Raw genomic sequence first — 24552 nt, 5'->3', positions numbered from 1 at the left:
GCTTGCATGTAAACTAAATTGGGAGCGCTACCCGACTACTATTTGTGGTCACAAGTTACCACTTTCAGGAGCACTATCCTGGTCTCCATGGATCCATCCTCACATCACTGAACTGTAATAATTTCTATAACAACCATTCCACAAATAGGTCACATTATAGTGTGTAACAAAGAAAGAAAAGCTTGAAGAACCAAATTAGTTTCCTTTTGTCTGGAACGTCCATAGTTTGGTCTAGAAGTCGAAACCTTTGTGAAGCTAGAGGACAGTGAGAAGTTATTTGCTAAATCTGACAAAAAGTGTATGGGATTAGAATCGTGAACTGGGCCTTTAAGTCCCTTCCACAAAGTACCACAGGTGAATAAGAACTATTTTTATTTTTTATTGTCAGAAACTGAAAGATTTTTGGGAGAGTATCTGTTCTACGTGATGTCACACACTTCAACACAACTATCAAGAATTACCCATCTGTGTGCAGCTACTACTCACAGCCCACCGGCCTCGAGATCGACAAGCAAAATATTAGGCTACATCACTAATGTTAGAATATTAGGCTACACACCGCAATGGAAACAGAAAGTCTGAAAGAGCCGATTAGGGGGCTGTTCCTATAAACGTTTGCTCCACCTGGGACGTTCCCAGTGGAAAAGCACCTCAGGAAAATGTTTTTCGGCTTTAGAGCCTGTCCTGAGGGGTTCTGTCATGACTGCAACTGAAACTCATTGCTCCCCTCATCTTTCTAATGGACTCTTCCACTCACCTTGTCATGTCAAGGGTCTTCACCTATTTCTTGTCTGCCAGTGTATTTAAACTTCTCTTTTCTCTGTCATTGTGAAGTCTTGTGTTCTGGTTTATTCAGACTTTTGTCTGACCCTTTTTTACTATGATTCCTGAATCCTCATTGATTTATTATTTGCTCTAGGTTGACCCTTTTTGGATTGGATTTTGACTCTCGATTGGGATGTCTAATGACATCTGACTCTATCTAATTCTATGCTCTGTTCTAGTCATATTAAAACATGACAATAAAACTACCTTTTTGCCCAAGCATACTTTATGTTTTGTTTATTTCATTATAGGAGTGTGGGGTGTCTTCAAGGCAAATTGTCAAAAATAGCTGTCACTAGAAAAAAAAAAAATGTGAAAGAAGATCAAATAAAATACTGTGTGAATCTGTGAGTATCTGGAATGATGACATTTGTCTTAGGTCTCTGATTATCTTATTTGGAAGATGGCCCTTCCGATAGTGTTTACATTCGAATAGCTTTTTTTGCTTTCAACATTTCTGTCACTTCTGCCAAAGCCTTCAGTCTCTCCTCCTCTAATCTCCTAATCAGCTCTGCTTTCTTTTTTTCTTCAACCATCTTCTTTTTCTCTTTCTCCGTTGTGTCCCTGTCCATTTCCAATCTTTTTAACTCGTTGTATTTCCTTTTTTCAGCCTGTATGTTTCTTTTTCTTGTGTCTTTTGCCTTTTTCTTTTGCTTCCTCATGCATTCCTCATCCATTGCTGCATTAGAACCATCATCTAGCTGATGCTTGCACATGTCTAATTAAAGGATTTTAAAACACACACATCATTTGTACATCAGTGCAAAAACAAGCCATCTCACAATATCTCTTTTGAACACAATTTGAACACAAGTTTCTACAGTGTTAATCACTGGAGGTGTACTAGTGATAACTTTGCAGAGTTGAACAGGAAACTGAAATTCACCAGCGGGCTGAGAATGTTTTACATCTAGTTCATACACATATAAACACAACTCAACAACAAGATTCTAACAACAACAAGTGAGACTACCTTGTAATGGTGCCAAAGGTTTTGATGTCACCTTTTCCACAATGGGAGAGAGGTGATCTGTGTAAGAATAAAATAAAGGTTAATACACTGTACACGTTTCACAGGCATAGTTTTGTCAAACCAGATTTGACAATACGTACCTCCTTGTAAAGGTGACTTCAGTAGAATATTCTCTGAATTTGCATGTGCTGTCTTTTCGGGCTTCATCATAGGTTCTTTATAGAGAATGACAACAGTTTAATAATAACAAAAAACAGCCGTGGTAATCTTCAGGTCAAAGTAGTCCAGGGGTTTTCATAGACATATCTACTGTACATATCTGTTAAAAGTACACATACCTTTGTCCTCCATCAGGATCTCCTTGCCTTTATTCCTGCCTTTCTTTCCTTCTTTTTCACATTCTTCAGGGACTCTCAAGACTTTATCATCAGACTCTAACTTTTCTGCAGGGGAGGGATGTCCTTTCACCATTTCTGTCTCAACTTCCTCCTTTACTCTCCTCTTCTCCTCTTCTTCTTCCAGAGCACTCATACTCTTCTCTTCCAGTCTCCTTGACATATTGGCTTTATCATGTTCTGCATCCATCATCTTTATCTCTTCTTCCATTCTTTCTCTGCCCATATTTAACTTCATTGTCTCTTGCTCCTGTTTTGTCTTATGCTTCTGGCTGTTTTCTTGAACTCTCTTCCCTTGTTCTTCCACCCTCAATATGTCTGCCTTCATATCACCGTCCTTCTGTTCCTTTGCCATGTCTGTTTCTGTCACTTCTGCCAAAGCCTTCAGTCTCTCCTCCTCCAGTCTCCAAATCAGCTCGGCTTTCTTTTTTTCTTCAACCATCTTCTCTTTCTCTTTCTCTTTCTCCGTTGTGTCCCGGTCCATTTCCAATCTTTTTACCTCGTTATCTTTCCTTTTTTTAGCCTCTTTGTTTCTTTTTCTTGTGTCTTTTGCCTTTTTATTTTGCTTCTTCATGGTCCCCATTGCTGCCTTAGAACCATCATCTAGCTGATGCTTGTCCATGTCTAATTAAAGGATTTTAAAATATACACATCATTTGTACATCAGTGCAAAAACAAGCCATCTCACAATATCTCTTTTGAACACAAGTTTCTACAGTGTTAATCACTGGAGGTGTACTAGTGATAACTTTGCAAATTGAACAGGAAACTGAAATACACCAGCGGGCTGAGAATGTTTCACATCTAATTCATACTGAATATAAACACAACTCAACAACAAGATTCTAACAACAAAAAGTGAGACTACCTTGTAATGGTGCAAAGGTTTTGTCACCTTTTCCACAATGGGAGAGAGGTGATCTGTGTAAGAATAAAATAAAGGTTAATACACTGTACACGTTTCACAGGCATAGTTTTGTCAAACCAGATTCGTCAATAAGTACCTCCTTGTAAAGGTGACTTCAGTAGAATATTCTCTGAATTTGCATGTGCTGTCTTTTCGGGCTTCATCATAGGTTCTTTATAGAGAATGACAACAGTTTAATAATAACAAAAAACAGCCATGGTAATCTTCAGGTCAAAGTAGTCCAGGGGTTTTCATAGACATATCTACTGTACATATCTGTTAAAAGTACACATACCTTTGTCCTCCGTCAGGATCTCCTTGCCTTTATTCCTGCCTTTCTTTCCTTCTTTTTCACATTCTTTAGGGACTCTCAAGACTTTATCATCAGACTCTAACTTTTCTGCAGGGGAGGGATGTCCTTTCACCATTTCTGTCTCAACTTCCTCCTTTACTCTCCTCTTCTCCTCTTCTTCTTCCAGAGCACTCATACTCTTCTCTTCCAGTCTCCTTGACATATTGGCTTTATCATGTTCTGCATCCATCATCTTTATCTCTTCTTCCATTCTTTCTCTGCCCATATTTAACTTCATTGTCTCTTGCTCCTGTTTTGTCTTATGCTTCTGGCTGTTTTCTTGAACTTTCTTCCCTTGTTCTTCCACCCTCAATATTTCTGCCTTCTTATCACCATCCTTCTGTTCCTTTGCCATGTCTGTTTGGGTCAATAAACAAGGTAAAGGGGATTAAATGATGTATCAGTGCATTTAAAAATATATATTATTATTTATTTATTTATTTAAGTAAATCTGACAAATTTTAATATCAGTATAATTACCTTTTGGCTTTGCTGACTGTTGCCCAGACTGGTCCTCCAGTACTGCTGCGCATGCCGCTGGTTTCCTCATATTTGTGAAGCTGCTGATGTTGCTTTCAACCTCCACTAAATGTACTGCCTCAATGTCAATGTCAATGTCACTCTGATCATCTTGGCTCAGTTCTTCAACTATGCTGTCCTCAGACTTGTGGTCAATGTCCTCCGTCTGGATCTCTTGAGCTTTCTGGATCTTACCTTCATTGTTCAACTTCTCAGACTCCGTCCCACCGTCATAATCTGAATATTCCTGCTTTTCACAGAAGGTTTCCCCATCCACTGAATCTGTGAGTTTATCCTGTCGTGGAGGCAGGGTTTGTGATGCCATATTTTCTGTAGGAGATGAGAGATCTGTAGAAGAATCCAAAGAAATACAAAGACATGTACATATAAATCCAATTTTTATGTAAATACAGATAAATACTAGTCTGGATACCAGACCGAATTTAGCCCCGCCCACAACATTTGAAGTCGGGAAGTTCGGTCTGGCGTCGCTCCATTAGGGAGAAATTATCTGCAAACAGAAATGGTCTGACCAATCAAATTGTCAAGGCGGGCTTTATACGATGATGGACAGATGATCAACAGTAACGTAATCAACCTCGTCAGCAACACACGGGTTGAATTCGTTTTCAACAAACATGGCTGCCGCTGGAGAGCTAAAATGTATAGATTCGAGTCCATTTAGACATTGACAGTGCATTCATTTTGAAAGAGGAACAGAGAAATGCGATCAAGGCATTTGTCAATCGAAAAGATGTTTTTGCCTTCCTTCCTACGGGATCCGGTAAAAGTTTAATTTATCAGCTGGCCCTGGTCACATACTACGTTGTTCTGATTGGTTGTAGGTAACCAATTGAGCGAAGAGGCATTTTTTCTCCTGGTTCGGTTGAAACACGCCCCATAATCACAGCCCAATTAAAACTGGAGTGGTATCAGACTCATATTCTGACTAGAATTATGAGTATGAAATCATCAGGCTAGATAAATACTGCATGTGACACCGAATCAAGCATGTCCTAGTAGAATACACATATAAGATTCCTAATAAAATACCTGGCAATGGTGACTTCATATATTGAGTATGCTGTGGGTTTGCATGTGCTGTCACTTCAAGGCTCCGCAAGTGTTCTGTGGAACAAATGAAATGAGAATAATGAATTAAAAACGAACACCCAACAAACAGGTTAACACTCATTTCTCAAGGAAACTTAATTTTCATTTCCCCTGTAATTCACTGCATATGCTAACCACATACATTTTACTACACAGTCCATGCATTTACCTTCACCTTGGACTGATGATTTTCCAGACTGCTCTGCCATAGAAGTTGGGCTTCTCTCAACCTCTTTCTCTGCCAGTTTATTCTCTATGTCACTGTGCTCTCCATGGCTCAGTTCTTTATCAATGCTCTCCTCCAACTCACTCTCAAGGTCCTGCTGCTTCTCATCTGTCTGGATCTTGATTTCATTATCACGTTCAGAGTCTATCCAGTCCTCATCATCTGAGTATTTCACTTCTAAATTCACTGCTTCTGTCCAGGTGTCTGTTAGCTGTTCGTCTGTCACTCTGTTCCTCTTTTCTAATTCCAGAGCTCTCATTCTCTCCTCTTCCTGAATCCTTAACAGATTATCATCATTGTTTGCACCCATCATCTTTTTTTCTTCCTCCATTCTCTCTCTGTTCATCTCCAACCTCACAGCCTCTTCCTTTCTTTCATCCTCCACCCTTCTTTTCTCTTCCTCTCTCTTCATTTGCTCCTCCATTATGATCATCTCTCCCTTTCTTATTTCCTCTTCCACCCATTTCTTTTCTTGCTCCTCTATCTTCTTTCTCTCTTCTTCTAGTCTATTTTGCCCTTTGTCCTTCTCATTTCTCTCTTTCAGTGTTTGTTGGCCAACTGTAATCTCCTGGAAGCATGCAGAGTTGGTCTTAGTGTCCTTAAGCGAAATATCTTCATCCTCAATTTTTGGGTCACTAAAAATAGATTCAGTCACAGTAATGTCCTGTTGGTACTCAGCCACATCATTTTGGATCAGCTCTTTAGTCTCAACCCCAGTGTTTGTTGCTACTGTGGCGTCATCAAGAGAGGAAACTTTGAGAGGAAAGTATGCAGAGTTGGTCTTACAGTCCTTCAGGGTGACACTGTCTTCATTTTTGGAGTCCCTCAAAACAGATTTGGTCACTGTAATGTCCTGATGGTCCTCACACACATCATTGTGGATCTCCTCTTTAATCTCCGCTCCCTTGACGTCTGTCCAGTCTACAACTTCCTTAGAAGAGGGCTTTATCTGTACTTGGTCTTTCAGAAACTCCTTTTCCACAGTCTGATCACCTTCTTTCCCCGTCTCCAATACCTTACTTTCACCTTCTGTCTTTTCATCTGCATGTCCCATGTCTTTAACATTACTTTCCTCCTCCACCCAGTTGTGGTCTTCCTTCACTGGTTTCTCATTCTGTCTGTTTGTTTTCTTTTGAGCTCTCTCTTGTTCCACATCTTCTGTGCTTTTTCTGTCATCTTCAATTTTTTGCTTGTCCTCCAACACATTCTTTTTATCTTTGACATCCAAGTTGACCTCCTCTTGTCTTCTTTCCTCTTTCATTTGAACATTGGCCATTCGGGCCATCTCTTTTTCATATCTCTCTCTGTAATATTCCATCATTTTAATCATCTTTTCCATCTCCACCATTCGGGTTGGTTTCTCTAAGTCTCTCTCTTGGAGTTCCCTTGCCCTCCAATTCTCCATTTCTTGTTTCAGATGTAGGTTCTCTGTCTCCAGTGTTTTCACCCTCTGAGTCAAGTCTTCATTTATGGTCTTAAACGCTGCAATCGCAAAAATAATTGCAATTCCAAAAATATGTTCTTGTGTGATCTCCTGTGTGGCAAGAACATATTTTTTCTGAAGGTCTTTTCTTTGAGGCTCTTCCTCTACTTTAGGCTTATCCATGGTTGGCATGATGTTCTCTTCATATAGAAACCCATGTTTTCCCTGTTTTTTCCAACTGTCCAACAACATATTTTTTATTGCAATCCAATCCACCGTCTGTTCCTTCTGTATTCCAATTCGCTCCTGTAACAATCCTGTGTCCAGCCCTTCCTTCCATAACACCTCTCTGCTACCGTTATCCATCATGTCACGTTGTGATTAACAGAAACTCTAGATAGAAAAGATTACCAGCTAGTTACAGTTGTGTTAGAGTAGAGGTACTGCTCAGAACAACACTATTAGATACTATTACTATTAGAACAGACTATTTCCTTGTGTTGTAAAAAATGTGTCATTTGTTTCCTTTGAAGGCATCTGCCAAATAAGGCAAATTGAATTTATTGAATCCAATAGTCTATCGGATAATGAATGTTGTGAGACAGCATATATGCAAATACGTAGGCCCTAGCCCACAACTGGTTAGAGCTAGCAGCAAGAACAAGGATATATTAACACACTTCTCCTGCCTTTACTTACTTTACACTAGTGGCAATCGAATAATAAAGGACTTGTAATGGAAATCGTTTATTAGTCTGACCTTCAATACTAATTTAGGTTCATCTCGTAAAATGTTAGAATAGTATGAAATTAAATATTGGTAGAGCCAGTTTGAATTAAGTAAATACAATATGATTTGAAGGAGACAAAAATCGTTACCTACCAGTGCTGCATGTATTCTGAAATGGTACTGTATTGTGTTCCCCTTCTTGGAAAGGGCAGCAATAACATTATGTCATAGTAGCGTCTAGTGTCATCGTATTGTTATGTCATTAAAATTCTAACTGAATCCTAGCGTGTATGACGCGTCATCAATACATGCCAAAGCTACCCCAACAGCCATGCCAACTCTCTAGCTACTCCTATCTTCCATAGACTTGCTAAGCTGCTATATCTAGTTGTTAGCACACCTGCTGTACAATACGAATTAGATACATTAACAGATCTACATTAACTGCTGTAGACAAGTATTAAGACCCACTGAACAGTAAGCTCTGTAAAAAAAAAAAAAAAACTAAAGTTCATGTTAATATTAGCTTATTCACGTTACTAACATAAAGGCAAGGCAAGGCAGTGTTGCCACCTGTCCCGGTTTTTTACCGGGATTGTCTTTCTTTTTTGTAGCCTGTCCCGGAAAATTTCTAATTTCTCCCGGGACACGGAATGTCTCGGTTTTTCATGGGCTTTGTCAACATGAACATTCCTGATCATAAAATACTTTTCCCCTGCGCGTCCATACACTCAAAATATGCGCTGAATCTCATTGTGCTCAATCTCTCTCTCTCGTGCGCAGACTGCACGGCCACTAGTGGTGTGACGTAGCATAGCATATCTCGCTCGCGCATCAATTGAACTGATGCTTGCTATCGGAGGGCATGTGAAAGAGGAGGTTGAATCACTTGCTGCACGTTACTGTAACTAGGTTCTTCTGAATAGAAGCAACGTTGACATGGGAGGGGAGACTGAGGACGAGGATGGCACGACTGACAGGCCAGTTAAAAAGAAAATGAAACGTAACACTTGTTTTAATAATGACTGGATGAAAAACGAAAATGACTCCAAATGGCTAATACGCACCACAGGCGATCCACTTTCTGCTACATGTTCCCTATGCTCAGTTAAGATTCTCGTTAAAGAACTATGTGACAGGGAGTAGGAAAACTTTCAATGATAAGGTACATCTTTTCTTCTTAACTCCACTAAAGGGCCGGGGGCAATTCACGCATTCGTGAACGTTTTCTTATCTGGAATTCATTCTAGGCTAGAACAGGATTTAAGGATTTACCTTTCTCCTTGGCACGTTTCTCTTCTTCTTCCTTTCTTTTCTTCTTAAATTGCACCCCGGATGGCTTTTGCCTCTTCATTATTTTGTTCTTCAAAGTTTCTTGAACACACACACACTCTAACCAAACGCCTCACTGTGCTAGCATGTTCTGACAACACCAAGGACGTAGGTACCCCTTCCGTTTTCGATTTTTGGCTCATTTTACCCTAATGATTTTTTTTTTATGTCAAAATATTGGTTGGAGATATAGAAGGGGGCGCAAAAAAAACTCTGCCCAGCAAAAAAAAAAACACAATTCTTGTTTGTTTTTTTTTTGCTGGGCGCAGTTTTTTGCGCGCCCCTCTGAGTGGCGCCCTAGGCGACTGCCTATACCGCCTGTAGGAAAAACCGCCCCTGGCCGCTGGGCACAAAAGCCTCCTGGGCCCCCCAACCCCATGGCACACACTGGGCCCCCCAACCCCATGGCACGCGCACACAGCAACCCAGTCCAGCCACCCTGTGCTTACGTGACATAATTAACACCCATTGTATCACTGCCAGAGTTCAATTTATGATTGGCTGTCTGCTTAAGAAGAAATAAATCGCACTGCATCACAATAGGTATGAAATATATCACATTGCATTAGTAGGTGCTTCATATCATGTATCGGATCGTTTACAATGCATCAAGATGTGCATCGTATCGGTCTCAGTGATAGAAATGCACATTCCTACTACAGATACATTTTGTGTGCAGTTTTCACAGATCACCAGGCACAGTAGGCTAACAAATTATTTCATCAATCGGATGTCAGTCCAGAAATTCTTGTCATCCCTTTTAGGAGCATCATTCAAGTGTGTTTGCCTTGTACTAGGGCCAAGAGTATACAATACATAATATACATTGTGTTTTACATTTTGAAACACAATACTTCATCTTGAACAATAGAGAAATAAAAATGGAATTATACCCAATGTTATAAATATTGGCTTTTAATAATACATAACTATCTTTAATTAACGTCTGTCAATGTGCTGAAATCCTCCTCCATTCTGGTTACAGTCTGATGTTCTCATATGGGGGCATTTCTTGGGGGCATATTTTAGTCTTTGATGACAATGGTTTCATATCCTGAGATATTACTTAATTTATCACTATTAAAAGCTACAACCAGCTTGTTTCTCCCTGGTGAACTTGGTACAAATTCAACCTTAGCTGTGGCGTACTTCTCTGGCATCACTGTTCCAATTCTGCAAACAGACAAAGCAGTACCATGAACATAGGTCTACACCAGTTTTATACACACACACACACACACACACACACACACACACACGCACACACACACACACACACACACACACAAACACACACAATACACAAAATGCTGCCGTTCCCACATTACCATTACAGTAACCTGAATCTATAACATATGATAGTAATTGTTAAGCATTGAATTGCCATAGTAAATTGCAATTACATGTATTTTCTTGTAATTCACCCTTGATGTCACTGGCAGCAACTGTATAATACTAGATCTAATTTAATTTCATGAACAAGAACTTCTCACACAAACATTGCATTACAGTTTTTTCCAATCATTTTAGTTCTTGTACCTATACCATGGATACTTTTCCCAAACACTTAACACAGTGGGCTTTACAGACACACACCTCTGCATATCAGTTCACTTTTGGTGCAAAATGCAGTACAACAACCACACCACAATCAATTCTGCCGTAACTTTAACACATGTTCCCTCTCAGAGTATGACCTAAAAAACACTAACAACTTGAAGCATTGCTAATTGCATCTATAAGATGTTGCTGTGTCCTCCAGTTTAGCATAGATTACTGTAGTGTTGCATTTAAAAAAGCAAAAAAACACTTTGGACTACAGTAATAAAGTTTGTAATATGACAGTAAACAAATAATTCTAAAATGCTGCAATATGTTTCATTACAGCCATATGCTAGAATTGCATGTGTTATTGCACTATATAGGCTTACTACATTACAACAAAAAGGCATGAATATGCTACGTATTTACTGCAGTATTTCCAATGCTGTAAATTACATACATCAACACAAGATACAGTCTACCAAAGTACTGTAATACCACTAGAAGTCTGCTGTAGCCCTACAGTAATGCTGATCCATTCTGTCCTCTGCATTTGGTGTCAAACTTTTACATGTTTGAACTTCGCATTTACGGTAACATTCTCCTCCGCATTGCATCTTGGAAATACGTCAATCCAAGCCAAGTATCTGAAGACAGTGTTGATATGTCGGTTTGCCTCTCACAATATATGTCAAAATTGAGTGTGGCAAATTTACTGTAATTACTGTAAAAAGAAGAATTGCATTCTTCAATAACTGTCTTTTACTGATAGCCTATGACTTACATAAAGAGCAGTACTGTAATAGTGGAAACAACTTTTCAGGAACAGTTACATCTATGTTTGCCTTCTATAGACTCTATTACTGTACTATTAGAGATAGTGAGAAGTCTGCAAGCCAAAACAAACTAAATAATCTAAATAAACTTTCTGCTAAATTAAGAATACTTTTTCTTAATCAAGCATATCATTTAATTTGTCTGTCTAAACAAAGCATCTTTCCATCTACAGTGATCTAAATTACTGTAAGTAAGGTTTTGAACTGAAAGTTAACGGTTCTGAACAGAGTATCTAAACATTGGTAAAAAATGCTGTAGTTCCACAGTGTTTTGCTGGTAGTGAACATTGACTGGGACAGGTATCCATGAATTTTGGAAGAAGGTGTCATTGCCAGCATTTGTATCTAAGCATAGGGGCAAGTATCCACAGTTTGGTTCACATGGTCTACTGGTGTGCTCCATGTGTTAAGTGTTTTGGGAATGTGAACATGGTATAGGTACAAGAACTAAAATGATTGGAAAAAACTGTAAGTTTGGGCTTTTTATGGCTGACGTCATACTGCTAGATTAGACAGGCTGGTTATGGAACTATGTGCCTGGCACTGACTGCTTCATTCCATGACATTAATCAACTGTAAGTAGTCAACGATAGCACCTCATGACAACGACTCCTGAACGGAACCTGAGCAAGATTGGCAGTATGAACTATGGCGGCTTCAATGAGTTTTTACTTACTTGTGTACAATATTTTGTCCACCAGTGAGATGAATTCCCTGTATGGAGAAGACACACTCGTGCATAGGCACTGGCAGAGGATTCAGAAGTGTGATATCTGCGGTCAACTTCTGGTTTACCTTTGGCACGCCAACAATCTGCCACAGAGAATATGAGATGTCAGGTCTGTTCTGTCCTGTATCTTAATTTTTCATGGGAACGCAACGCCTCCCTCTGAATTCTTCAATCACAATCCTTCCTCTGTTCTGACAATCTCAATCTCATTCTATTTTTATCAAATGTTTTGTAAAGTCATTTTGGACAAAAGCGTCTGCTAAATTCCGAAACTACAAACTATAACTATAGAACAACCTCTCAACAGGTCAGATTATTAGAAATTAGATTTTTATTTTGGGTCAGTATGTTTAACTTTATATAGATTGAATTTTGACTGTACTGGTTGCCACTATAATAAAAAAGACCAATTATAATACAATAGGGAAATAGTAGTATCATCTTATTCTAACTAAATAAAGACACAACAATAAACAATAAACACAATAGAAATCTTAAAGACAATACCAAGCACATCCTGTAGGAGGCAGTGTTAGAGCCACTTACATGCCAATATGGGAACATTTGACAACATTGGAAAGAAGCAAAAAGAGCCCCACACAGGTACGTACAAGTGCTTCACTCCTAATTCTGAGGTGGTAGATTTGGTCCCAAACACATTTGAGTGTATATGAAGATGCATGCAATATCAGTATGAAGTTGACGACAGGCCATCACCAACCTTCTGCTACATACGATGCACCCTTGTCCATTATTCTCTTTAGGGTTCAACCATTAAAGGAAGTTGTTCTTACATTGATAAATATCTTTGGTGAGTCCAGGACAATGGTCTTTGTTTCCTTATGGAACTGTCTTGATTCTGACTCAATCAGAAGAACCTTCAACTTGATCAGTCTCTCATCTGTGATGGTCGGGCCGTACAGGGAATATTCCAGTTTGAGAGGGGTGGATGTCTCTACAAAGGTAAAAAAAAAAAAAATCACTCACAAAATTACTGAAAGCTCATTTTAGAAACAGTTTAGGTACAGGATACTTACTTACCTACTTACTTACTTACGTAAAGGAAACCAAATCGTTTCTTTTGTATGGACTTTCACAATAAGTTCACACATGTATACATATAAGTATTTTCAGATACACCAAAATAAGTTGATTTGCTTAATTTCTGTTAAACAGTTATTTATAATGATGTATATGTGCATTTAGCCAGATGGGCAAGCATCTAGCATTTGTCATCAGCTCACTCAATCACAGACACAACTAGCCTTGGGAAGGTTCGATTTTCAGCGCAGAAACATCAGTGAATCCACATGAATCTCCGGTCCTGCCATTGTAGTGAAGCACTCGCGCATAGAACATCAAGAGAAAGGTTTTGGGAGTGGGTGAGTTATTCCTGACAACTGCGATGACGTCAAAGTCGGTGCCGATCATGGTTGATTTTGCGATCTTTATTTTGATGTGAACCCCAGGCTCCTCGCCACTCTTCAGGAGCTTGTTGTGGTGTTTGGCCTTTTCAAACACCATCCTCTCTTCCTCTGAGCCTGAAACACACACAGGACACACATCCATCATGAGTTCACACTCTCACCGCATATGCCCTTCACCTCTCAGCTCTTTGCTTAGAAGTTTATGAGGACTGCAAAGACATAACATAAACTACTTGAACAATTTTTATATCCGATATAACTATCACAATCCTTAGAATTAGCCTATTTGACACAAAACAAATGAGCCAATTATGTCAAATTCCCCATTGTGATGATGATCTGATCTGTTTCCTGAGATAGTATGATCCTAAATAGTATGGGTGTTGGCGGTCGACCCACTGCAGGATGACTATGTAAGTCGCTTTGGATAAAAGCGTCTGTGAAATACCTGACCTTTAAATGTTATGTTTGAATTTGTGTTGTTTTGTTTTGTTCTTAGAAGTCAGGCACTATCCCAACAAAAACTTTCCTTTTCCTTTTACAACTACCAAACTGTAATATAAAATTACATAATAGTATTATATTAAAGCAATATATATAATAATATTAAAGCAATAAAGCAATAGTAATATAAACCTGAACAGGAAAGAGAATAATATAGCAGGGAACCATTTTTTTTTATCTTACCTTCAGGGTATTTGTAGAGGTTTGTGATGTCATGTCTTTCATCCTTTCCAACAGCCTTGGTGCTGATGTGATGGCCGACCTCTGTGGTGTTTCCATCAAGTTTAACAGTCCTTCCATCCTTCAGCCTTACCATGGTAACAACATCTGCATTGACTTCAGCATACACGAAGGGAGCATCGTACTTCACTGTCAATTCACCATCTTTGATGGCTGATACCGGTACAGGGCCACAACAGTAAATACCTGGAGAGAAAACCAAAGACAATTAAGAATGAATTAATAATTCATTTTCTCAAGTTGCTATAGAGAACCTATTGCCAGAATGAATAATGAATGATACATACAATGTACCTATGTATCTCTAGAAATGTCAAAAGTCATTAGCCTCGAAATAACTAATTATGTAATCATTTTATAGATAGAGGACCTATTATGTCTATTTTCTTGAACAGATTTACATAATTCAATGTTAAAAAATACATATTTTTTCTCATACTGCACATCTCTATCCACCCTCAGTCTAAAACGCTCTGTTAGAGCTCCTGTGTCTTTGTGCCCCTCCCAATGAACCCAGTGTGCTCTGATTGGTCAGCTAGGTGGGTAATAAGGATTGTGTTACAAGATTGTGTCATCTTGTAACAAAGGAAAAGGGCTGGAATTCCAACAAGACGTATCAGGCAGCTGGTCCCAGTTTTCCCAGTTTTTTCTCAGGCTTCTCTCAGTTTTCTCTGGGATTCACAAAGTGAATATGTGTTTGGTTCTATGAAGCTAGGGCAACCTGTAGCTGTGAGCACCACCAGAAGCCAGAGAACGACAGACTCAGATCTGCCCCAAACCTGGCCCTGATGTGTAAACATTACCACCACTCCGTTCTTGTGGAGTTGGGTCACTCGCTTGCCAGCCATTGAAACCTTCGTTCAGATCAGGCCGAGCCATCCAGCTGTCTATCCACACATGGAAGTTCCTGCAGACACAGTTACACAGCACAGTGCATACTCCTTAGGACTGGGGCTCAGCTGGCAAGCATTGGCTGCTAACACTAAGCTGAACTGGAAACACAGAAAGCTCCCTCTAGTGGTCACAAACGAAAATACATTTGAAACAATGTGTGTGTATTTGTTATAATGAACTCATGTTGTTCATGTATTCATGTCCAATTACCACAGTAGTAACTCATTAATAAATGGTGATGTATTTCACACTTTACAATAAGGCTCCCTTTTGCCAGTTATAAATGGTAGTAACTCATCAACAGATGGTGATGTATTTTACACTTTACAATAAATCACCCTTTTGCCAGTTATAAATGTTAGTAACTCATTAGTAAGATTAATGAGTAGTAAGCAGTAACTTGATCTTGCCAAATAGTGAGCCTGCATCGATGTATGAAAACTGTGTTATAACTTGTTTATAATTGTTTATTAATGATTTATAAAGTTTTTACAACCTAATTATTAATTTAATTATAAACCATTTCGAAATCCTTTATAAGGGTAGTCTTATTGTGTAGTGGTACCGTCCGCACATTGTAACAGTAGTCTGAAATGAACGACTACCTCCTAAAACGGCTGTGCATATAATATTTGTAATTAGGGTTTACCCAAAGGCTCACCATATGGAGTCATCACCAATATCTTCATCATTTTCGTCAAACATGTACTCGATCACCAGGTTGCTGTCGGTGTCGTGCGCTGATCCGTAATTGGTGACCACTCGGCATGGGATGCCCAGGGCTCTGGAAACTTCATTCACAAACATCATCATGAATGTCAGTCCATAGATTAGGCATCGCAATCTCATTGGAGTCACAGAGCATGTGACAGGGCTCTGGAAACTTCATTCACAAACATCATCTTGAATGTCATGTTACACTTCTGATCCAAACATCAGTCCGTAGACTGGGCATTTGGCCATATGATATGAGACGGCCCGAACATCGCAATCTCATTGGAGACTGCATGTGACAGGGCTCTGACAACTGCACTCACAAACGTCATGTTGCACTTCTGACACCAAACCTAGTTTGGGTGTTTGGCTCTATGACATGAGCAATTGCATGAACATCACAATCTCTTCTGCAAGTCACGGCAAGAGAATATATTCACTTCTAATGTATTTACATTTATTCATTTTGCAGACAGTTGATAGTGATAGTGATTAATAAGTGATATACAAAGCAGTGCATTTTCATGTGTGTGTGTGTGTGTGTGTGCGCGCGCTCCCAGGGTGCTGCAGTGAATGCAGTATTGTGTTCAACTAGTAGCACATCAACACATCAGTAAGTCCATAACGCTCTTTCACAGTTTGCTGCAGGTAACACACACTCACAAATACCCACACACACACATAGACTAGAGTATACAAGCAAGCAGAGTACAGAGTACAAGTGAGTACACCCCTTTGCAATATCACTTCAATGTCAAATTATTCAAAATATATTAAAAAAACTTCTGTGCTGAACAGGACAGTATTTGCTTTTATGTAAAATTAGTCAGCAAACCCTTCATTACTTAGATCGAAGTATTTTCCTCAATACCTAGTATGTCCACTAGGGGTGTAAATCTCTCATGACAAAGCCGATCCGATTCGTATCTCGATACATGGGCACGATACGATACAAGAAAAGATGCATGTTGATAAAAACGATTCAGTACGATTTGATACGATTCGATGCGATGCGATTCGATGCGATTCGATGCAGTTCAATAATTGAAAACACTGAGTTGTGAGGAAACAATGGACCTCATTCTCGAACATTTTCTTAAGTGTCTTATTAAATATCTTCTTACCAACCTCAGAAAAGATCTCCGCTGGATTCATGAATGCCTGGAAATGTGTTCTTAATTGAAAGCGCTTTGTCATGCACCTAAACTTGCATACGGAAACGCCCCGCCAGCTCCTTATAAGAGCATGCTATTGCAACATGTGCACACTCCACAGGCAACGCGAAAGCAACTTCAGAGACTGATCAAAATCATATCAAAGCAAGCACCTGTAAACCCAGAACTAATTTCACCAGGGCAGAGGTGGAGGTAGCCTACTGTTGCAGAATGTAGATGTGTCCATTCTATTCCACTATGTCTATATCCACGCGATTGAGTTTAGTGCTTAATTATTTATTCACTGCCATTTGCAGTGTTCATATTGTAACAAATCACGGAAGTGCGGAATATTTTTTATGGCTTTTTATTAAACACTAAAAACAACACAATGTCAAAATGGCACGGGCTTTATGCCCTGGTACAAGTTATCACGAACAGACTGTGCTACCGTCACACACCTGTATAAGCTCCGTCCCAACACAGAACAACGACATGCAATTAGAACAGTAAGGAACATTGTTAGGGAACATCGTTGAGCTAGTGCATCACATAGAGAAAAGTATGCGCCCGCCGCACGGCATTATGGGGTGACTATGCCGGCACGTTACAATATAGTGCTTTCATTTATGCTAGGACATCACGATGGCTCGGTCTCGGAATCATGACTATGAATGTTAAACATAATTGTTAATGATACAAATATTCTCCTATTTATTATTATTATAATTATTTAAAGCCGAGGATGTCTGTAGAAACACGCAATCAACAACGATTTATCTTCCTTGGCTAAAGTAGCTAGCATAGCATAGGCCATTGAAATGGATAGGGTAGCTAGCATAGCATTGGCCACTGAAATGACTAGCGTAGCTAGTTGTAATCTGTCATTCTCAGGTCTTTGCGTTATTTGTGAGAATACAGCCTGATTGGTTTATGCTATGCGCGCTTTGGCCAATGACAGGCTGTCATTGTTCTGACTGAGATCAAATGCAACAGGTCAGTGAGTGTTTTGTGTTTTGCGTAGCAAAAAAACGGAGAGACTTGTGAAGCGAGCTTGTGAAGCGATTCATAACTTTTAAATCGGGCAAAGACCGGTTCATGTCATTTTAATACCGATACGGGACTTCACGCATCGATGTAGTCATATCTTACAAGCTAAAAACGGATATCGATACGTATCGGTTATTTTTTACACCCCTAATGTCCACCTTTATTTTTGATGATAGACTCAATCCTCCTCGGCATGGAGGATACCAATGACAGACTCAATCCTCCTCGGCATGGAGGATACCAATGATGCAGAGATTTCTGGGCCACTCCTCAGAGACATTGTTTTCAGCTGCTCTTTGCTGGAGGGGTTGTGTTGCTCTACTTTTCTTTTTAAAATATCCCAAAGGTGTATTGGATCCAAGTCAGGCGACATACTTGGCCCAGCCTTTTTTCTTCTGTAGAAACGTTAATGTGATTTCCGCAGTGTGCTTTGGATCGTTCTCATGCTGCAATGTGGACAGGGAGTCATCTTACTTTAGTATATCCACTGGCGGTGTCATCTATAAATATCATCTCCCCAACACCTTAAGCACTCATGCAGCCCCATATCACCACACTCCCACCTCCATGCTTCACTTTCAGGATTATGCGTTCATTGTGGCAGTCCTGACCAGGCTCACTCCAACATGCTGGACCCCATCTGAGCTGAAAAAAAAAGCACCTTGGTCTACCACAGAATGTCCTCCCAATATTCATCAGGGTTCTTGTTCGTTAGCGAAGTTTAATATAGCAGTTTTGTGCCGAAGAGCCAGCACAAAGTGTGTTCACTTTGGTTGATAAACACTAAAGTATTTGTTTTTGATAATTCGGAATAGTTTGTATTAGGACTTTTTTGTGATATTACACAGAGATGTACTCACTCCCCCCCCCCCCCCCCAGACACACACACACACACACACACACACACGGTGGACTTGAAAAGCTACAATGATACATTACCTGCGCAGACCACGGCGGCAAACACCCAGCACTGGCCGAACCGCACTGGATTACACTCGTTTTCATTCCACTGGCGGAGAATGTCCCCACTGCCCGTCCAAAACGTGGGCTTGACTCCCCCTGTATAATCCCCAGACCAGTTTCCCATGAGCACACCTCTGTCATCGGAGCTGTTAATCTAGACAGGGGAGGGAAACATTTATGAGCAGCTAAGCTAATTGCACTGGTTTTGGTTTTGTTGACAGGGGAATCATTTTCTCTCAAAATGACTTTTTGTCACCCACACCCCTCCCTTGAGTTTCCCTTGCTACAGCACACACTCAATAGTTATTGTTGTTTTAAAATGTGCCTACCATTGCACTGAGCACTCGCGTCACATACACTGGGTTCCTCCTGGCTGAGCAGTCCTGGTCTGCATCATGGATAAACTTCGGGTTTTCATCGAGGATCCTCAGGCAGATGTCTAAAACACCAGGCTCAAACTGCAACATACGAGAAAATGTCTAGAACCCCAGGCTCAAACCGCAACATACGAGAAAATGTCTAGAACACCAGACTCAAACTGCAACATACGAGAAAATGTTGTACAGGCGGAAACTGATAAAAGCAAACATCTATACTGGTGTTCTGCCCCACAAACATCTATGTTGATATTCCGTCCACATTTCCATCATATAAGAGATATAAATAATAATAAATATTCATTTTTCATTTCATTATTAACAAATAAACATGAAAATGCCTTTTCTTTCTGTAAATGTGATAAATGATAGCTTTATGTAACATCATTTGGCATCTATATAATTAAGATTATTGAGGCTTATTTAAAGCATTGTGATGCAATGTGTATGCATATGTAAGAAACTATTCTAAATATTGTTATAATACCTCCTGGGTATTTGAAACAAGAAAGGGCTTACCTGACCGAAGGTCCACGGCAGTTCCTTAAAGCGAGGAGGAGTCCCCCGAAAGATAACACCGTCCTGAGACAGCACGTACTCGTTCCTCTCGTCCTCGTTCTCCATGAACACTGCATCTCCTGTTTCAAGGAGAAGGCAGATAATGTGTTTCTCTCCGAAAGATGCTCATGGGACTCTTCTGACCAGGGCAGATGTGGTCAAAGCAGACACTAACTGTAACTGCATGTACAGTATGTTGCTATCCTTTGAATGGAACATATTGAACTTGATCCACACATGGTCAAATTTGACTTAAAGTCAAAAAAATGTTAGATTTGTCTGAAATAAATGATAGACATTTACACCTTAAGTCTCACATGAAATAAATGATAGACATTGCTAACAAAAAAACTAAAAACTTACTTCTACACCAAGGGTTGAAAAGCAGCACAAATTCGCAGAGACTGACAGCTTTGGTCTGGCCCATGAGCAGGGTGTACTTCCCAATGGGAGCATCAGCGGGAGAGCATACGGTCAGAGACAGAGTCTGCCCAGTCTGTGCAGACACGGTCCCACTCCAGCGGCTTTTGTCTATGGCATCGCCCACATTAACAGTAGCCATCGTGCCTGACTCACGGGATGGGAGTGGACCTGTTGACAGTCATTCAACGGGAGGTAAAGGTTAAAACATAAGAACAGGAGATATTGTGCAATGGGTGCGCCAGTGCCTGCGTACCACACCATACATGGGTCCAGTGCTCATATGGAACACACATCTATACTGGTGCTCTTACCCCACAAACATCTATGTTGGTATTCCATCCTATAATTCCATCCTATATTCTTTATGCACTCTATCACTGTTTTTATGCTAATTTTACTAATTATTATTATCATTATAATTTATTTATTTATTTATTTTATTTTTATTTTTTGCACTATATCCTATTTTTGTGTTTATTTGATGTCTATTTTTATGTGGATCACTGTGCATGTAATTTCTTTGTGCACGTAATGTATTTGCTGTAAAGCACTTTGAGCTGCATTCTTTTGCATGAAAGGTTCTACAGTATATAAATAAAGTTTATTATTATTATTATTATTATTATTATTATTATAGATATAAATAATAAGGAATATTCATTTTCTCATAAGGACCCAGGGTCGGGTCTCTGATTTCTACTAAAGCACACACATGGTGGTATGCTTGCTAAGTATAGTACATCCCCATTCCCCAAAATAAACCATTGAACACAATTCCCCTACTACCGTAGGTTAGTCCTAAAAGACAGATAGAGGTAGTCAAACAAACTGAGATTTAAAGTAGTGTACATTTGTTACAATCTTAACTGTATAACTGTACTCTCATTAGATTTCTGCCCTACTGGTTAAGCTACAAGAAATACTACCTGACACATACATTCTTCCAGGTGTGATGACAGTAGATGAGATGTAGCTGACATTATCCTTTAAACTGAGTTAGATACTGTATGCATCTCACCTGTTCGCACTGTGAGAGTGAGCGCCATGTCAGGCTGAGGCTGGAAACTCTGATGGAGATGCAGTGACACGGTGAACGGCCTCCCTCGCCGAATGATCAGCCTGTCCACACCATTCTGTTCCGTGTGGTGCTCAGTGTTATTGGCCTTGAATTCCAAGTCACACCGATCAATGTCCAGAGCTGCAAGCAACACACACATTAGGAGGGATGGATGGATAGACATTTTGCTTTTTCTCGGATGGATGGATTTTTTTGTCATGGAGGGTATGTATGTGTGAGAAGGTGAATTCCCCTTCTCACCGTGACTCACTGGAGAGGAGTTTGGGACTAATGCGGAGTGGACTCCCCCACCACAATGGTTGGGTCCGGGCTTCCCCACGACAATGGTTAGATCCAAGTCGTCCTAATTGGACCAATTTAGCCCAAGTGGCGGACCTATTTAAAAGGTGCCTCATTCTATGAGGGGAGAGTTTTGGAAAAGAGCTTTGAGAAAGCATTGGAGAAGCTTGAGAGGCACGGTGAAAGAGAAGGAGCACTTTCCTGAGGTGAGGAAAAGTGATGCCTGTGTTTAGCTATGTGAACACAGTTTGTGCCTAGTTTTTTTGCCTAGTTAATTGTGTGCCTAGAGAATTGTGTACCTAGAAGAAATCTGCCTAGTTAAAATGGGCCTAGATTGGGCCTAGCATGTGCCTACAGTTTGCCTTGTTTTGTGAGTACTGTTTGTGTTTTTGATTTATTCTTCCTTATTGCAACACCAACTCCAGTCGCCTACATCCTAAAACGTGGGGTTATCGCCTCCTTCACAGTATGGTAAATAAATACATTTATACAGATGCATATCTTGTGGCAGCTCTTGTAAGCGTGTACGCAAACATTAGTGACCTGAAGGTAAGTTGACCTAAGCAATGACATGTCTCAAGGCATCACTCAGCGTGGAGTAGTCGAGAGGTTATCTCAGTTAACTGGTAAGCGATATTTCTTGGCTGGCACCCAGCTCCCCAGGCCTACACGTAGAGTCTTCAAGTAAGACACTACATCAGCGTGACACCTGCCTTTTCAACTTCAGGCCAGCTTGTAATTAATACAAGCACATTGGTTTGTTCTAGTTTGTAATCAAACCATGCGTTAGTGTGTACTTGTAAGCAATTAATACATACGTTAGTATGTACTAATAGCCTATGTTATTAAAGCATATGTAAGTATTATGTGATAAATACATGTGTGCGGATTGGCCACTTTCATACTCAAAACAGGAATGCTGATAGTTATTTGTGGTATTAAAAACGAATATAATTATCTTTTCCCTTAACATCTGTCATGAACCTTCATGTGTGATGAATTACGTATAACCATTGTTCATGTGGGTAAAGCATTAAAACTAAAGCCTGAGACTGTGCATTTATGGTAATTGAACACCTGTCTCTGATACCTTGAAACATTTGAAAATAGAACCAAATGTCCAAGGTCATTTTTTTCTTGCCAGTGTGCAAAAAGGCCACTTTCCAAAAGGCAACATTTTGAAACAGAGATTTGTTGGATGCTGCATCTATTTCCCAAGAGATCTATGAATATCTCAAGTGGCCTTAGGGGTAAATCATCAGCAAGTCGGAATTTAAACTGACATTGCTTGGATTTTTGGCTATGGCTAGCAGGTTGTGCGTGGTTGCCGTCTGGCACATGTCCAACTTATATGAATATATTCACCAGCAATGTTACAGTACTTGAGTAGAACTGAAATCCTGGCATTTCCATATACAACAAATGCCCTCCACGTGCAAAGCTAAATGCTGAGGATCAATAATCATACATTTGTTCTTATGCCTGTGACGGAACAATGAAATGCCTCATAACCGTCTACATCAAAACTAAAAGTCTCTTAAAAACTGATAATTCAACAACATTTGCTCTACACGCACAGTGCTGCATAAGTTCAAACTCATAACAACAATGACAGAATAGCAAATAATAAAGGTCAGAAGACAAAATATGACTGTAGGGGATTTTACACATGACCATACCTTGATCCATTTTACCGGTGTGTGTTAGCCTGTCTGCCGTGAGTGTGCATGTGTTTCTCAGATCCCTTTATAGAAGAGTGCAGCTAATTTTAGCACAGGGCACCCGACCCCCGGCCACTGAGATGAAGTATTTTAGTGCTTCAGATCGTTCCTCTTTAAATTTCACATGGAATATGAAACTCGAAGCCCAAAGACTTGTATTCAGTATTAATAATACTTCAGCATTTAGAAAGCTTTTACTGAAGAATATTGCCTGAAGGTGCTTTGCACGAGGAGAGAGAAGCAGAAGGGGGGGGGGCAGGAAATGAGAAGACTGGATGGGAAGAGGAAGCAGGAAGTCAAGAAATATAAGGAGCGGGTGAACTGGCATACCCTGCGGAGTTATGTGCATCAGTGTCAACAACACGTGTGTTTTCTCTTCTGTTTGTTTGTTTGTTGTTTGTGTCCTCCTGCCCCCTGGGCTATCTCTGTACGGCGGGCGTTTGGAGAAAACTGCCAATAGAAACGTCGCTTTTACATCAGCATTAAGCTCCTCCCTTCTGCCCTCAGACAGACGTGCCGGGGGTGAAGAGAGCTGTGTGTGTGTGTGTGTGTGTGTGTGTGTGTGTGTGTGTACTGTGTACTGTGTTTGTGTGTGTGTGTGTGTGTGTGTGTGTGTGTGTGTGTGTGTGTGTGTGTACTGTGTGTGTGTGTGTGTGTGCGTGTGTGTCCACTCACTGCACGCCTCATACATCAACTGAACATTGTCAAGCCCTGGGATCCATACTGTACCAACTGGTTTGTCCTTTGATGGTTATTTATGTTTGTTTGGCTTAACATTCTCAGAATCCCTCTGTTATTTCCGATGGACTACTGAACCCATCCACTTTATTTCACTGTGTGAGTGTCAGTGCATGTGTGTGTCTGAATCTGTGAAATGTGTACTTTTATTTAAGTTTGGCTCATAGAGGAACACTTTAGAGCAGTGTGATTATGTTTACCCATCCTTTCTTCAAACAGATGTTATTTAGAGCGCACAGCATATGACTTGTCTGGATGGATAATTTCAGGTGGTTGTATTCGTGCATATTGCCTAATGTTTCCTATCGTAAAAGTCGTATAATATATCACAACGCACATTACACATGGTGAAACTCTTATAATATATCACACCACACATTTCACATGGTGAAAGTCTTATAATATATCCCACTGCACATTACACATGGTGTCTATTCCTGTCATTGGAGGGGGTCGGAGGGGGTTTTAGTGGGGGGAGTGCTTCTGATCTATGGCGTGGCATATACACACCAGGGAGAAGGATCCAAGA

At 40.0% G+C, this 24552-nt stretch overlaps 3 protein-coding genes across 5 annotated transcripts; all 3 read right to left on the bottom strand.

Moving 5' to 3' along the window:
- Positions 1 to 615: 615 nt before the first annotated feature.
- Positions 616 to 3071, bottom strand: LOC116220225 (trichohyalin-like). 2 transcript variants are annotated; one of them, XM_042707696.1, is made up of 5 exons: positions 3062 to 3071; positions 2137 to 2817; positions 1939 to 2013; positions 1799 to 1855; positions 616 to 1543 (listed from the first exon to the last, which is right to left on the bottom strand). In XM_042707696.1, the coding sequence occupies exons 2-5, from the start codon at positions 2813 to 2815 to the stop codon at positions 1248 to 1250; spliced, it is 1107 nt and encodes a 368-aa protein (XP_042563630.1). In that variant the 5' UTR covers positions 2816 to 2817; positions 3062 to 3071; the 3' UTR covers positions 616 to 1247. The 2 variants fall into 2 exon arrangements, with proteins under 2 accessions (XP_042563630.1, XP_031421421.1); XM_031565561.2 differs by lacking the exon at positions 3062 to 3071 and having other exon boundaries at positions 2137 to 3030.
- Positions 2992 to 7350, bottom strand: LOC116220243 (trichohyalin-like). Its single transcript, XM_031565603.2, has 7 exons — positions 5254 to 7350; positions 5025 to 5099; positions 3933 to 4319; positions 3396 to 3809; positions 3198 to 3272; positions 3089 to 3114; positions 2992 to 2997 (listed from the first exon to the last, which is right to left on the bottom strand). The coding sequence occupies exons 1-7, from the start codon at positions 7100 to 7102 to the stop codon at positions 2992 to 2994; spliced, it is 2832 nt and encodes a 943-aa protein (XP_031421463.2). The 5' UTR covers positions 7103 to 7350.
- Positions 7351 to 9694: 2344 nt separating this feature from the next.
- Positions 9695 to 23482, bottom strand: LOC105900180 (protein-glutamine gamma-glutamyltransferase 2-like). 2 transcript variants are annotated; one of them, XM_031566960.2, is made up of 14 exons: positions 23244 to 23482; positions 21536 to 21681; positions 21226 to 21405; positions 20148 to 20375; positions 19746 to 19864; positions 19179 to 19307; positions 18826 to 19003; positions 15630 to 15759; positions 14878 to 14981; positions 14018 to 14260; positions 13169 to 13444; positions 12698 to 12858; positions 11850 to 11986; positions 9695 to 9968 (listed from the first exon to the last, which is right to left on the bottom strand). In XM_031566960.2, exons 2-14 carry the CDS (start codon positions 21678 to 21680, stop codon positions 9821 to 9823), a joined length of 2178 nt encoding a protein of 725 aa, XP_031422820.1. In that variant the 5' UTR covers position 21681; positions 23244 to 23482; the 3' UTR covers positions 9695 to 9820. The 2 variants fall into 2 exon arrangements, with proteins under 2 accessions (XP_031422820.1, XP_031422821.1); XM_031566961.2 differs by lacking the exon at positions 21536 to 21681 and having other exon boundaries at positions 23244 to 23479.
- Positions 23483 to 24552: the final 1070 nt, after the last annotated feature.

The sequence above is a fragment of the Clupea harengus genome, chromosome 4 (assembly GCF_900700415.2).
Source record: "Clupea harengus chromosome 4, Ch_v2.0.2, whole genome shotgun sequence".
In the NCBI taxonomy this organism is placed as follows: domain Eukaryota; kingdom Metazoa; phylum Chordata; class Actinopteri; order Clupeiformes; family Clupeidae; genus Clupea; species Clupea harengus.
Note: the sequence above shows the minus strand (reverse complement) of the source record. Positions and strands in the feature narration are given on the sequence as shown.

Coding starts and splice junctions, on each gene's coding strand:
- LOC116220225 (XM_042707696.1), bottom strand. CDS start 2,815: ATGGACAAGCATCAGCTAGATGATGGTTCTAAGGCAGCAATGGGGACC. Junction 2,014..2,136: donor GATCCTGATGGAGGACAAAG/GTATGTGTACTT, acceptor TTCTCTATAAAG/AACCTATGATGAAGCCCGAA. Junction 1,544..1,798: donor ACCTTTGGCACCATTACAAG/GTAGTCTCACTT, acceptor TCCTTTAATTAG/ACATGTGCAAGCATCAGCTA.
- LOC116220243 (XM_031565603.2), bottom strand. CDS start 7,102: ATGATGGATAACGGTAGCAGAGAGGTGTTATGGAAGGAAGGGCTGGAC. Junction 3,810..3,932: donor ACAGTCAGCAAAGCCAAAAG/GTAATTATACTG, acceptor TGACCCAAACAG/ACATGGCAAAGGAACAGAAG. Junction 3,273..3,395: donor GATCCTGACGGAGGACAAAG/GTATGTGTACTT, acceptor TTCTCTATAAAG/AACCTATGATGAAGCCCGAA.
- LOC105900180 (XM_031566960.2), bottom strand. CDS start 21,680: ATGAGGCACCTTTTAAATAGGTCCGCCACTTGGGCTAAATTGGTCCAA. Junction 19,004..19,178: donor CGCGAGTGCTCAGTGCAATG/GTAGGCACATTT, acceptor TCCCCTGTCTAG/ATTAACAGCTCCGATGACAG. Junction 14,982..15,629: donor ATTGGTGATGACTCCATATG/GTGAGCCTTTGG, acceptor CTGTGTCTGCAG/GAACTTCCATGTGTGGATAG.